Raw genomic sequence first — 16,195 nt, forward strand, 5'->3', positions numbered from 1 at the left:
TTATTCGATAATATAACCTATAATATGTACAAGGGGAATCCCCGAATTGCAAAAGCTCACTCTAAAAACAAATCACTGACATCTGGATGTGAAGAGTTAATTAAATTTTAACCCTTTAGTTCCTCTCCTGAGTTAACTCGGGCAGGTTACATAGCGTTACATAAAACACGGTCCTTAAGATTTTTGAAATTTTTTTTGAATTTTTGGAATGTTTTTTAGGTCCCCAAATTTTTTCAGAATTCTTTGCCCGCGCGAAAAAATTTTATCGCGATTTTAATCAACCTATAATGACGCGCGCTTTACGCTTTATTGCTTTTTAATGTTTTTTTAATGGGAGTTTTTTTATCAAAATTAATTAATCGTTCTAAAGTTGTAGTGCACCGATTTTCCTTCGGTAAAGTTATTTAAAGCTGCTTTCTGATGTCAAAAACGACCTCCGATAGTTTTTATTTTTTTTTAATTAATAGATTTTATTATATATAAGTTTAATTAATTAGGGGGGTCGGAAATCGCAATAAAAATTATAATTTTTTAAAAATATTTAAAAATATACGTTTAGTTCCTAGTCATTCTACTTTAAACCCTTTTCCTCCCGAGACGTCTATGAGAATGTTTCGGGAAATACGACACCAGCTGTTCTCAAGGTCATCCAGATGTGTAAATAATGACTCATCGGTGTTAAATTTCACAGAAAGGCGAGACAAAGGAAACTAAATGAAGCTTTTTAATCAAAATTAACGCATTTCTTTCGTTTTTTTCAGTTTTAAGTATTTTTTCCAGGAAAAGCATTTTATTCATTTCTTTTTAAGTGTTTGATTCATTTTTCCAATAAGAAGGTTCTTCTTCTTAATTATAAAAAGCCATTTTTCCAGCCCTGATTCGTTCTTTGATTTCTTTTTCACATCTGCCATCTCCCTGATTAATGCTGTCAAGATACCTAAAATGTTGAACTTGCTCTATTTTGTTTTCATCAATTAGGATTTTCAAATCTTTGCTAATTAGCCTTCCAACTTTCATCACTTTTGATTTAGCTGTGTTAACTTTCATTCTAAATTTTTTGCAAGTTTTGTTGAGTTTTGTTACCAAACATTGTAGAGTTTGTTCATTTGGTGCAAGTAAAGCAATATCATCTGCAAACCTAATACTTTGTATTAATTGGCCTCCAATTTTAATTCCGAGACTGTCCTCACTTATGGCTTCATTCATTAATTCCTCAAGATAAATGTTAAAAAGAGTAGGTGAAAGTGCCTTACTCCTTTTCCAATACTGCATGGTTTGCTTTCTCCAGTTTTTGTTCGGATAATGGCAGATTGATTCATATAAAGTGAAGCAATGAGTCTTCTATCTTTCCAATCTGTTCCTATTTTTCTTAAGATTTCCATTAGCTTTGTCCAGTTAACCATATCAAAAGCCTTTTCCATGTCAATAAAGCAAATGTTTCTTTCACAGATTGTTCTCAAGAGGCCAATGGCATCCCTTGTTCCTTTTCCTTTTCTGAATCCAAATTGTTCTTCACATAGAAATGTTTCAGCCTTGTTGTAGAGTCTTCTGTTAATGATTTTAAGAAGGATTTTTGAGGCATGTGAAATTAAAATAATTGTTCTAAAATCACTACACTTTTTAGCTTTTGCTTTCTTTGATATAGGTATCAAAAGAAAGCAAAAGCTAAAAAGTGTAGTGATTTTAGAACAATTAGTTTAATTTGCACTCTTTAGATCAAATGATAATGTTGCTATGTTCAAATTATGAAGCAGTTTACATAACTGAACAATGTTATTCTCACAGTTGTCACGAAAACTCCCATCATGACTATTATGTGATATAATTTAAAATAAAATAACTGAATTTCAAAAGAAACTCGTAAGAACACATTCATAAAATAAATAAATAAAGTAGTTATTCAACATTGTTAAATATTATGCTAATTAATATTAATATTCATAGATAAATGCTATCAAATGGATTATTTGTAACTGCATAACGTTCCCAAACAAGTGTAAACGCTTGAACCCTAATTTATAAGAGTTTTAAAGTTCGATAATTGAAAAAATATGTATAAAATTAAAACGATTTGTTTGCTCATTTTTACCAGCGAACAAAATATACTGGTTTATTATAAACTAACAATAAGTTAATTGAATACTTGGTATTGTCTGTTTTCTAGCAATTTTCTTCTAGAAGCCATGTTTTGGTAAATGAATGTGACAGTTTTGCAGAACCTTCCTTAAGGATTTCTCGTTTTGTTGCTTATCCAAGCTTTAAAAATCTGAAAAAAATGAAATATTAATATTGCATTACAAAAACTTTACGTTTAACTGTCTAATTTTATATTTCTTTTTCTGACTTTTGCTGTTTTCGCCTTAAGGGCATTAAAGGTAGCCTTTTTCTTTCATGCCCATTAAGAGTTAGGTTATGAGGAGGTCTCTAGTAATAGGCGAGTCCTAACAAAAACTGCGTATAAAAATTCTTGGAGTTCCTTTCCCTAATTCGATTCCAGGTCTCTACAGAAAGGTAGGCTGAAGCTTCAGTTTGCCCTTAATTAGTTCCTCATATGCGAGCTGTTTCAGGACAACAATTGGTTATGTCTACGTGATTTATACTCTTCCATAGGCTCATCTTGGTTCGCATTGATATGTGGAATTTTTAAACGAAGATTAAACAATTCCAATATTTCAATTTGTGCGGTTTACCGATTAAGAGCAGATTTATATTAACTTTAGAAAGAGAATCGTCGAGAATGATTTGTGTAGTTGCATTCAAGAGTAGAAACTTACCATATGGAACCAGAATTGTATACAGTTTCATTTTCATAGATGCCATTGTAAGTCTATGTCGTTGAATAGTAATAGAATGTCAGTGATTTAGAAAAGTTGAGAGATTTATAGTTGCTATTATTATCAATATGTAATATAAAGAGCTTCAATGAAATGTGAAATTTCTTTTATTAATAAAAAAAAATAAACTTTTGACGACAATTTTGATTTTGAGTTAAGTCTGAATTGTACTTCAAGCGAGAATAATTAAATAATTCATTAACAAAGTTAAATTTATAATAAAAATTTTACTTAAGAGAAAAGCTAATATCGTGCTTTAAAATGCAAATTAATTCAATGAAAGTAGATTAAAACTAGGAAAAAAGTTTCAGTACTAATAATTAATTAGAATTAAAAATCTTCAATTATTCCACTTTATTTAAGAAATTTTAAAAAGTTCTAAAAATGCTTTTATTGGTCGTGTTTATTGAGATTCAGGTGGCCCCCATCCCCACTATATACAGTCACTTCAATGCATTTAAACACAGACACATCACAAATTCTACAATTGATTATATTTATCGCGTTTCAGAGTTTGGAGAATTGTGTGAGTGGGGCCACTACCTAAAACATCATTAAAATGCATTTTCAGTCTTCTAACTTAATTAGAAGTAGATGAGATTTGAGTTGCAAGATTTGAGAAAATACAAAGCAAGTTAAATAAAAACGTTTAATATTTTAATTATTTATTTATAGCATACACAAACATCTCAAACACTCTAGAGTCGTGTGTCGTTCAATTGTAGTGAATTATCAAATACATTTCAAAATAGTCTCTAGAAACGATAAACGTTGGCATGTTTATGCCCTGCTAATTTATACAGTGACGCAATGAGCATTTCACTATTATTAACAATTTTTCTCATACTGTAAGTTAATGTTTCCTTTTATTTGTACACTGACAAAGCATCAATTAATTAGTATTCACAAGATTTCCGTGGAACACTGTAAATTTTATAATTTTAAATTTGATATTGTCCACGTTATACTTCCTGATTAAAAAAGGTGTATTCGGGAGAAATTTTACGACACAAAAGACTAGTAACAGATCTTTATATCACAACTTAGTAATCCGCTTATCGAATAAACAAACAATAATATTATATAACACAATATGCATAGCAAGTGATGAATATTATAATAACGATTTAATTTCTGAAGTCTTTCTTTTCTTTTGTAGAAACAAGGATAACTTTTCATATATCTTCGGTCATCACATCGATCGATTTAATTCTTTAGATGAGTCTCCCTGGAGAAAATATTCTTTAAAGAAACTTCATAAGTTTGACAAAAGAGATAAATTCGGTCGTTGTCGTAACTTATTCTATAAACTGTTGAGACAGTTTCTCAATACTTTAAGATAGAAAATTTTTGAAATTTTATGAGTATCTAAATTGAACTATTCCCTTATGTATTTTCTCGCTTCTCCGTATCTCACACTCAAAAGTTAGTTATAGTTTTCTTCTTTTATTTATTTACTTTTTAAAATGCATTAAAGCATTTTAAAAAGTAAAAACTCGAAAAATATTCGATATATCTTTTAAATAATGTTAACCAGTACCGTGCCGTCCATGGAAGCTGTGGAAGCACCGCTTCCTTTGTATTTTCTAAAATATAATTACATATTGTGCGATTATTTTCATATTTTACTATACTTTGAATTAATTAAAATTAATACAGTGGGTGATCGGTTAACTTACATAATCCGTTCCAACAGTTTGTTCGCTATCAGAATTGTACGTTAACAGATTATCGATTTAACATAGGTTATTATGGGAATTTGATTAATTTGTTCTGGAACTCCAAAAAATAAAAAAAATATATATATATATATATATATATACACTNAAATATATATATATATACTTTCTTACTGCGTTTATTTATGTGTAATAATAAAAATACAAATATACACAGTCTTGCATTTTTATTAGTCGTGTTTTTTCCGTTTGTGGGGGTTAAAGAATCTGTCAAATGTCGATTGCTTTTTTTCTCTTCTTCAGGATTTTTTAGAAGTAAATAATAGCATTGTAATTGTAGAGATCCCCAAGCCTATTAACTTCAACCTGGTTTGGATGCCAGATCGTGTTCTCTACAATTATCATCAACCCATCTTGATTAGGCCTATATATATGTAGATAAGTCTGAAATTACGTCAATTATGGACAAAGCATAACCTACAATGGGATCCTGCCAGGCATTGTGTATGTGTAACTAGACAGGAATCGGGGTTCTTGACTCCGTAGAAGGCTCACTGGCCCTATGAAATTTCTGCAATAATAAAACCAAAGTAAATTCTTTGCGGCATGTCAGTGGAAGCAGAATCCTAACACTGCTTAGTTACAAAATAGCAGCAAGAAACAGGTCTGTTATTTTCATTCCTGGTTCTTTTTTTGTGAGAATGAAGAGAGCCTTTTTTTTATTCACATCCTTTAAAAAATTATAGAAAGACTCTTGAATATTCTATCTTGAGCTACAAAGACAGTTTTTTTTAACTTTTCCGATGATCCATAAAAAAAGACGAATCAACAAAAGTGAATTTATTACCAAAAGTGAACAAGAGAAAAAAGTGTAATCAACAAAATGAATTTATTACCAAAAGTTAGGTACAAACATGGTTGCTTTTCTACATTATCACCGTGAAGATTGAGGTATTTGTCATATCTGTGGACGAGCTTTTCCATCCCCTTGTCATAAAATGTTGCCACCAATGACTTGAGATGGGCCCTAACGTTGTTTTGGAGATCGTCGTTAGTTGCGAATCTCTGCCCTCCTAGCCACTTTTTCAATTCAGGTAAGAGGTGGAAGTCGCTCGGCGCTAAATCGGGGCTATACGCTGGGTGTTTAAAGGTGGTGAACACTTCCATCTTTCAGATTTCCACCTGGCTTGAAACTTTTTAATGTGTGAAGACTTCCACCTCTTTCCTGAACTGAAATTGTGGCTAGCAGGGCAAAGTTTTGAGACTAATGACGATCTTCAAAACAACGTTGTTAAGGCCATCTCAACTCACTGGCGGCAACATTCTATGACAAGAGGATGGAAAAGCTCGTCCACAGATATGACAAATGCCTCAATCTTCACGGTAATTATGTCAAAAAGTAACCATGTTTGTACCTAACTTTTGGTAATAAATTCATTTTGTTCTTTACACTTGTCTTTTTTTATGAACCGTCGGAGGTTGAAAAAATAGCCCTCTTACTTTAATTTAGTGCGCTTGTTTTTTAGTGTGTTTAATTAATTCCATTATCATAATTATAAAAACGAGGTCTACTTCACTCTACACAGAAATTGAGTATGATCCACTTTACCCTTACACTTGGATTGAAATAAATGGTTTGAAAATATTTTTAAATATCATTATCATCACTCCCAATAAACCTAGTTGTTTTGGAATTATGGTCTGTCAGTTACAGGTTAATTGCACTGTAAAAAAGTATCTTAATTTAATTTTCTCTGTTAGTCTTTTAGAATAGTCTTTTAGAATAAATTAATTTGTTGTAACTGGTCCATTTTTCCACCACTTACCCCATTCTTTATCTAAATCATTAATCTAAATATATAAAATTACTTGTCCTGACTGATTGACTGAATGACTGACTGACTGATTCATCATCGCCCAGAGCAAAACCGCTGTACCTAAAGAGATGAAATTTGGTACAAAGTTAGGGTACGTCATGAAAACGCGCACTAAGAAGGGATTTTTCGAAATTCCTAGGCGGAGGGGAGAGGGAGAGGATTAAGACTTAACCGGAAGAACGGCTTCTACCGTACTATTTTAGATGCGATTTTTTGTTTTCAACTACGTTTAGTCTTCATTGAGTACTTAGGTGTATTAAGTTAATAACATTTCAGACATTGTTATAAATATTTTTATCTATTTCAATTTTAAAAATGTTCGAACCGTTTTAAATTCGAATTTGTTATTGCATATTGGTTCGATTATAGAACGATTGTAAACGTTCATGAAAATGGANAGGTTTAGAACATATTTGAATTAAAGGATTCCATCAATGGAATACAAAATTCAAAATTAAAAATTAAATAAGCATCGAAATAAGATAAAATAAAAATAAAATTAAAGTATTAAATAACCAACAGAGTAACATAAAACAAAAAATATAAAAATGTAAAAATTTACATTGAAGTATTGAGAATACGATTACTAACACATCCAATAAAACTACTATTTTCACTGGTTAGAGCTCTTATTAAACTTCTTAACTATAAACTTCCATGCAGAGGGAAGACTTTCTGCATCCCTCGCATTTAAACAGCCTTCTTGTATTTTACTCCTATAATCCTATAAAATATTAAAATTCTCAAATTATTCTGTTAAAATGTGTCCTCATTTTAGATCAGCAGTCGATTTTTTAAGTTAATTTTTAAAATTATGTTGTATATTCATGAAAAGTTGAGAGACACTGTTATAAAAGAATTATTTTTAAAAATGTTACACTTGTTTACGAATAAAATGAGATATTTTTTTCACATCTATTTTCTATTCTTATCTTTGTTATATAAATATTTCACACACACCTTATAGCCTTTGTTGTGCTGTTGAATGCTTCACATCTAGCAGTCAAAAGGAGATTTGTCAATTCTATCACGTATTTCTATTATTGCATTCCTCTATTTTTCAGATTTTTCTCATAGTCTAGTTATCGGAAATAAATAGCCTAAGATTTATAAACAATTATAAAAAAATAAGGGTGTTAAATAACACTTAAAATATACATTCATTTTTTTTTCATGGATGTTATAAAATATAGCACATGGAAGAGATGTTAATCGGTCAAATTTTGAACCCTTAGTTCTTTCTTCTATTTCTAGACGTTTTAATACTTGCAAATAATGGTGCAAATAATGTAAAATCTCATAAAATTATGTGGGGGCATTTATTTTGCATTAAATCTCAGGGTTTCATGAACTAAAAATTTTGAAACATGCATGATTACTTCTTTACGTGGAGCATTAATACAATTAAATTCTGTGGCGTAGCGTAGTGGGGCGGCAGGGGCGGCACTTTTTAGGAAGGCGGCAAAATTTCACAATAAATAATGATATCTCGTAAAAATTTAAACCATTCTATTCTATAGTTGCGTCGCGCCTACGATAGTGTTATTATCCGGACAGTCCGGGAATCGGCTCACTGTCCGGGTGAACTAGTAAATTCATCCCGGGAGGAAATCCTGCGTAACCTGTTGACCTTTTTCTTTTTTTGCGTGCACGATTCATTCACGTTCATGTACACCACTAATATCCAATAGAGCTATTTTAAACAGGTCGCAGCACTACCACCGAATTTTTCATTGCTTGTTCTGTGACAAAACTGAATTTTAATCTTTTAAATTGAGATATCTAAATAACGGGACGGCGAAAACTCCTCCGTCCGGGCGGCTGACACCCACGCTACTCCGCTGATTAAATTTTAGTGGTTGAAAGTCAAGAAGGAGAGGGTCTTCTCTCTTGACCATCTCCTTATCTGACCACCTCGACTTTTACAATTTTGCAAAATCACAAAACTTACAAATATTTACAATTATAAAAATACAATTTTGCGTAATTTTCAATTTATGGAAGGGGACAATTTCGATTGTGGCATCTACCTGATATAAAGCCACGTGTGTATGCGATGTGTAAACATATCAGACAATACTGGAGGACTTCGATTTTTGGCCAACTCGCGCTTTTGCGAATCATACTTTGATAACCTTAAATCATTTTTTCGTATGGCAACTTCAAATTTTCATAGATTTTCAACTGAATAAAGGGAGATGAAATATTTAAATAATTAAGTTACAAGTAGTCTACTTTTTAAAAAATTCACATTCGCACACATTTCTGAAGTTTCTAAGGATATAAATTTTATCGAAAGACATTTTATATTGAGGTTCTATTCCGGAAAAGTATTTGAAGTTTTTCTTAAAACCACATAGTAAAACAAAAACTTTCATGTGTAGACTTGAGGAAAGTCTACACATGGAGGAAACATTTCATTCAAGTGGAAGTTATATATTCGCATACTTTTCTTTATTCTTAACCACGCCATTGCAAATTATATATTATAGTTTTTAACATAACTTGACTATTTGACATACATAACATATTTCTCCAAATCAAAATCAAGAAATAAAAACAACCTACTACATCTAAATACTTTATTTGTTCATAAAATTAAATGCAATACATGTATACTGTAGAAAAATTAAACGATGCTATATGCATATAACTAACACCTTATTGTTGCCGAGAAATATAATTTATTTCAAACAAACGTTTTCAATCTGATTCACAGGCCATTTTCAGGTTTAGAACATATTTGAATTAAAGGATTCCATCAATGGAATACAAAATTCAAAATTAAAAATTAAATAAGCATCGAAATAAGATAAAATAAAAATAAAATTAAAGTATTAAATAACCAACAGAGTAACATAAAACAAAAAATATAAAAATGTAAAAATTTACATTGAAGTATTGAGAATACGATTACTAACACATCCAATAAAACTACTATTTTCACTGGTTAGAGCTCTTATTAAACTTCTTAACTATAAACTTCCATGCAGAGGGAAGACTTTCTGCATCCCTCGCATTTAAACAGCCTTCTTGTATTTTACTCCTATAAATCTGCAACTTTTCCGCTGTCAACGCCAAAGATGGAGAAGATAAAGGTTTTATGATGGCTGCCTCATTCCATTTGACTACAGATCCTGGTGCTTGTGCCATTTGGGATAAAATTGTTGCATTAGACTCCTTTCTGATGTTATAACTATGTTCCTTGATTCTAAGACCTAAACTCCTGGTGGTTACTCCAATATAGTCTTTTTTAACGCCTAATTGCATATTCTCATAAGGAATTTTATAAGCCCCTGCTTTCTCTTCCGACATTATATAATCCTTAACATTCTTGAGAATTTTGTATAAATTAGGGGCCATTTTTATAAGCATCCTCGAACCTTTTCTGCGAACAATCTCTTTCATAACACTATTCATACCTTCGTTATATGTAAATTTTACGATTCCAGTGGGAGCATTTTTAAAAGACCCTTTCCTGATGTTCGCTTCATACTTCCTAACCATTCCCAGAATTGCGCTTTTTCGGTAACCTAAGGTCTTGGCCACACCTATTATTGGCAACATTCAAAATTATGGTGGCGCGATCTATTATCACATTTTCATTTTGAAAATTTTTATATTTTTAACTATTAAAAAAAGACAAAAACCTTAATTTTGAAGTTAGGGATAGGTTTTATTTAAAAAAGTGTAAATGATAACGAGTAAAATCATCATTAAGTGTGATCCTACTGGAGATACGCACGACTCCCATTATCACTCCATCCTTCGACATTTAATCACTGAAACTTAATAGCATCAACCCCCTAATAAACAAACCTCCCTGCACAATTTCAGAAATTTTCGATAAAAATGCACAGGAGTTATTAAGCTTCAAAAAAGGTAAACAAATCGTGCCCCCCACACACTGGCATCCATACATACACAAATTACCCCGAATTTTTTTCATTTCTGATATTGAATTATTAATTTTTTTTTCGTTCAAAGCTTTAATAATTTACCTAATTATATGTCTGTTATTTACAGATTTTTATATATCTCACTTTAATTTGTCTCTTTTTCTTGATATTCTTCTTTAAAATAAATATTTACATTTATATATTTACCAGTAATATGTTTTCCGCATTTTGTTTTAGAATTTAAGAATTTTCTAAAGAAACTAACTTTTCAATTAATTATTATTTGTAGTTTACTCGTCTCAGTCATTATCGTGTTGTCTTCTGTGTTTGTATTAATAAGTGTTTATTTACATAAATAGTTTTAATGCTATTTTATTACTTATTAACTTTAGTTAGAATTACTAAATTCATAAGTGTATTTGTTACGGCTAACGGGAATCTTAGCCAGGCACAAGTTCAAAGTGATGAGTCCGTACCCCAAGGTTCAAATTTATTCTGGGGTATACGTTCGTTCTTTTTGCTTCTCGCACTCGCCGACGTCCTAACAACAAGTGACCAAATCACAAAGTGTCTGAGCCTGCGGTTCCTCTCGTACCGCGCAGGATTACTCTCGCAACGACTTCTGTTGCCGTGGTTAGGGGTCTTCTGCCTTACGGGCGTTTAGTCATATTCCCACGAACAATAGCTTCGCGCTACTGGCCACTCGATCAAGCACATGTACAGTACCAAGTGTCCGTTACAATATTAATATTTTATTGCTTCTTTCAAAAATTTTCCAGTGGCGAAACTAATTGTTACGAAATGAGTAGGCTGATATACTGAACAATGTGAATCGCGGTTAATATATTTTTGTGATATTATAACACAACTGAAAATTTCTTTGTACAGTATTTGCATTGTAATTGATTATTTTTCAAAATGAACTTTATTAATTTTTTTATTAATTTATTTAATTAATTTATTATTTAATTTTTATTTAAAACTTATCATCGAGTGCAGTGACGTCGACAAAGGTATCAACTTAGAATTCAAATACTCTTATAGTACATCCTCCATTATTAGCTTTTTTGCGTATCCCAAAACCCAAGCAGGTACCCCCGGTTGGAAACCGCTGCTTTAAACCCAAATAAGAAATATCATACTCTTCAAATTTATANGGAGAGATAGAGTACACCTATCTCTCCTGAAAGTTTGTAACCTCTGTACTGATACACCTTGTAGATAAACTCATGTAATATGAAATAAAATATAGGGTGTTTGGAAAGTTGCTGTGCACTTATATACTTATTAATAGACATGTTTCAATATACAATGTATGAGGTAAATATGAATGACAATTATAAACAATGTGACCCCAGTTAAGTATCAATATAGGCTCGGATCCTTCTTTTGTTCATAAACACTGCTATCAGTTGCTCGCTTGAAATAGATCGAATGAATGCTGTTATCGAGCCATCCAGCATGCGCTGACGATCTCGATACACTGCAAATTTTGCTGCTCCCCATGGATAAAATTCTGGTGGATTTAGATCTGGTGAACGTGGGGCCACAAGTGTTTCGAAATAAAGCGAAAATATGATTAGAAAAGTGCATAGTGACTTTCCGAACACCTTGTATATTTTACAGCATATTTTTATTTATTTATATATTTATGACACGTCCTCCGTAAAGAGCATTTTTATTGTAACTCGTATCAGGTGCAACCAAGATGATATCGCATTACATACCTGAAATAGAAAGCGATTGAAGTAATAGAAAATCCATTTCGTATTTTCAGTAACTAATATTAGAAAGAGAAAATTGATGAACCCTTGAACTTATATGATGTTATTATTTTCTTCTTTTATCCAATGAATTTTCTTATATCAAACAATTAAATTTTAAAAATATGATATTATAAATCAAGTATTAATACAACACTATATAAGCGATGGATTGGTAACCGTTGGAAGGTTGAGAAATTGGGAATAAGTTCCAAGAAGGGAAAATTAGGGCAATGAACAATAACACTTAATTATCGGGTTGCAATTTTTAAATTGCAGATCTATATATTCTCACTGTAGTCCGTTTGTCTGTCCTGTCCCTCGTTAATCTCGAGAATGGAGATTAACGAGGCCCTAAGTTTTTTATATCTGGTCTAGATTTTCATCTAGACCCGAAATGTAAAGCTTAGGGCCGTAGTCTCTGATTAACTATATACGAGTAGAAACGTGAATTTTTAAAATTAAAAGATAATTAAAAATTGCATCTCGACTTTGTGAAGATGTCATAATAAATAATTGCTTGTCACATTTATAATTAATTCTTTGCTATTTTTTTCCATTTTTATTCTTATTATTTTCGTTTTATATCTCTTTTATGGTATGACTTTCGAAACGCCACTGAAGTATCATGTTTATATTCGTAACAATTTGTTTAACATATCACCCACAGGCGACGGTCCAAGCTTTATATATGCGTAGCGTGTAATGGGTGAACACAATACAACAGAAATTTATAAGATCTCCTTCAAACATTAATTCATTACTTATTCATATTTGTTGACATCCCGAACAATTAACTAAAAACTGTACTGAATGCAAAATTGATATAATTATTGTTTCCCATTAAATTTGCTAATGAGTAGGCCTAGATGATAAAAATGTATAATGCATATTATTCTCTTCAACATTATGTACATTCCTGCGGAAAACTTTGTATTAAAGTAATGACATTAATAATTATTCAAATAAAATTATTCGTTTCTTTGGTTTAAAAAATGTTTAGAATCAAAAGTTCTCGTCTGCTGTTCTGCTTCTAGCAATGAAGTTACTTGTTCAATTTAATCTTAAAAATCAGTTTTTAAATATACTTAAGTTATTACATTCCAACACATTTTATTGCCATTTGTTCTCGTTACTGACTCTCCGCACCCTATGGGTATTAAGAGGGCTTTTTAAAATCATATCCATTGTGGGTTCGGCCAAGCCTACAATTAGAGCAACGGGGCCAAACATAAGAACAGATCTTCCATGAAAATTTTTGGGACGTTTCGCCTGGATCGATCCATGATCTCCGGAGCTGCTGATCCAGAGTCCTTGCGGTCGTTCCTAATTATTAATTAACATTGAATGGTCGAAACAATTCTAACTTCATTCTATTCAACAATTTTGTATTGTAATATATGAAATTAATATATTTCAATGCTAACCGTAAGAATTTATTCTAAATTAAATAAAAGGATAAGCATTTTTTTCTTTCTTGAAAAGTGAAAAAAAAATTAAATTTAAAAGAAAATAATAAAATTACAGTAGAGCGTCCGAAAGTCGGTTATCCGAAACGTCAGTTATCCGAAGGAATTCCAGTCGACAAATTTAAATTTTCGCCCTGCTGTGGCGCTGTAATCTTTGGCTATGTCTTCGGCTACTCAAATATTTTACGTTTTTGATACTAAATTAACTTCTGATGTATAATTTTTTATTGTTTTTATATTTTTCAATATATTTATTTCGTTTGTACAAAATAAAAAAATAATTTTTAANATCCCTTTTTACAGTAGCATTTTAAAGACTGCGGGAGCCCCTTCCGGGCCCTATGTGCCCGCATAGTTCACTTACCGCTTAATCCGCCGTTCAGTATGCAAACCATATGCGTACCACTATAAAGCAAAAAATGATGTCAGAATTTCTGCACGCCTTTTACAACCTCGAGACTAAGATTTTATTCGGGAGTTACCGTTTTCAATTTAGTAATTTTAAAAATTCCTCGAACAGATTTATTTTTATTACAAAATGGTACCTTTACAGATTTCTAGTTCTGCACACCGTATAAAAATCTAGAAATACAGTTTTGTATATCGTAATAATATTTGTAGTTGCCAGAAAGCCCGTAAAGTAGAGAAAAATCTGTAAATTTGAAAACTATAAACATAAATTTAAATTTCTCAAAAAATAAATTAAAAAATATCAAAAGTCGCTACTTTTGGCTGATTTGTCTGAGGTCTCCGCTACCTCAATACGTCACTCTAAAAGTCGTAACGGTTGGGAACACCGATGAGCAGACAGCTAGTCTAAGTAAGGCGAAATGTAATCGCCAAACCGCGCTGTAGAGAGGCGGAAAAATTTAAAATTTAAAAATATAATTTCTTGTGAACAGCAGTTTGGGCCCCCCTTCCAAGTGGGCCCTGTGCGGGTGCACCTGTTGCACCTGCCTAGTTACGGCTCTGATTACAGTATTTAAACTTGTTTTTCTGTAATACAATATTATATATTGATATTATAATTTTAATAAACCTCTATGCATATACGTAAAAAGTATATTTATGATCAGATTCGGCTTCGTATTGTTTTACTTTAGGTCGAAATTCTTATTTTATCATAATAGGTAGACTTATATAATACATGTAAATAATGCAACATTAAATCTGTTTTCATAAATTTATGTTTAGGTAATTAGTTACAGATTTTGTACATATATAAAAAAATCAATTAAAAATAATTTTCTTGCATATTAATTACGATAAAGTCTAATGAGTAAAGAATATCTTGTAGGATTAAATAACGTTTGTCATTTTCTAATGCCATATTAGAGAGAAGAATTAATGAGAGACATTTAAAATGTTACTGCGATTTGTGAAAGTAATTATTAAAATTTAGTTACATTCTATCAAACAAATATCTAATAAATTTTTACCCGTGGTTAATCGGTTGATTTATTTATTGATGTAAGAAAAGTGATAAATATTTGAAAGTTAATTATATATTCATCTAATTTTGTTTTTATATTTTAATATAACACAATATAAAATTAATCATAACCTAAATTCTCTGAATTCATTAATGCCAATAAATGTTGTATATTATTGCACAAGTTTTAGTGTATATAATCGATAAAATTAAAATTATTCTACTTGAAATATATACTTTCTAATTGATTTATTTTTATAATTAGTTACTCTTAACTCATTTTTTAAAGATAATTCGCTATCACTTTCACCCATTCATCGTTGCACAAAATGTCACTCATCGTTATTTTTTTCCTGTCAAATTACAATTTTAATTGAATATTTAATTAGATTGAAATTAATAAATAGCAAATTATTTGAGGAATTTAATTTCGTCAATTAATTTAATGTTTATCAAAAGATTGAGAGTTTAATGCCTGTTAGCAATTATTAGTATTTAAAAATAGATGTAATATTTGTTACGTAGAATGAATAACGATAAAAGGAACCAACAAGAAGACATCGAAGACAGTACAGCAATATATTAAAAAGCTTTTGTCTGTATTACTTAATTACAAAAACATAGTTATTTAGGATTAATGAACAGGCTTATTATACGTGAAGTAAATACGATGAGTATAATGAACTCTTCGTATTTACCTGACCTCTGCAAAATGCATTTCGGCCTTTCTGACCCTTTTCAATTGCATAACATACAAAAAACAGAGTCTATGGTGACTATTGCCAACATTACCTTAGAAATACAATTATTACAAATTATTATTAGGATTATAAATTAAATCTAGGTTAGTACCAATACAATACTATGCAGGTCTAGTAAAAAACCAGCGGAATAGTCCTTTTGTCTTTTTTTATAGTTGTGTTTATTTTCTTTTTTTGTTTTCCTCACAGTTGTAGAGTATGCCAGTTCAATTTTCATTTCTTGATTTCTGTTCTCATTTAGATTGTTTTTAAACACTTTTTCCATTACTATTGTGAATATTCTTCATTTGCATGTTTTGGTCTTGAGCTTTCGTGTATCTGTGTATCAAGATTCTCATCAATTAGTAATTAATTTCTTACTTCTTTATTTACCAATACCATAATTGCCTGTTTTTATTCTATATTTTCTAATTTAAATATTATTCGATTAATACTGTAAGCTTGCAAAAAATTTTTAGTTTTTGTATACCAGTTTTTTACT

General features: G+C 30.8%; 1 protein-coding gene across 1 annotated transcript in view; it reads right to left on the reverse strand.

The window, feature by feature from the left end:
• Positions 1-846: 846 nt before the first annotated feature.
• Positions 847-16,195, reverse strand: part of LOC111629233 — a 78,615-nt gene continuing 63,266 nt past the window's right edge. The window contains exons 4-5 of the mRNA XM_023373111.1: positions 1,254-1,548; positions 847-1,212 (exon numbers count right to left, since the gene is read on the reverse strand). Of these exons, the coding sequence (XP_023228879.1) occupies positions 847-1,212; positions 1,254-1,548 (661 nt within the window). The remainder of the gene's footprint in view (positions 1,213-1,253; positions 1,549-16,195) is intronic.

Source organism: Centruroides sculpturatus, unplaced genomic scaffold, assembly GCF_000671375.1.
Source record: "Centruroides sculpturatus isolate CEXI.00-Female unplaced genomic scaffold, Cexi_2.0 scaffold429, whole genome shotgun sequence".
In the NCBI taxonomy this organism is placed as follows: domain Eukaryota; kingdom Metazoa; phylum Arthropoda; class Arachnida; order Scorpiones; family Buthidae; genus Centruroides; species Centruroides sculpturatus.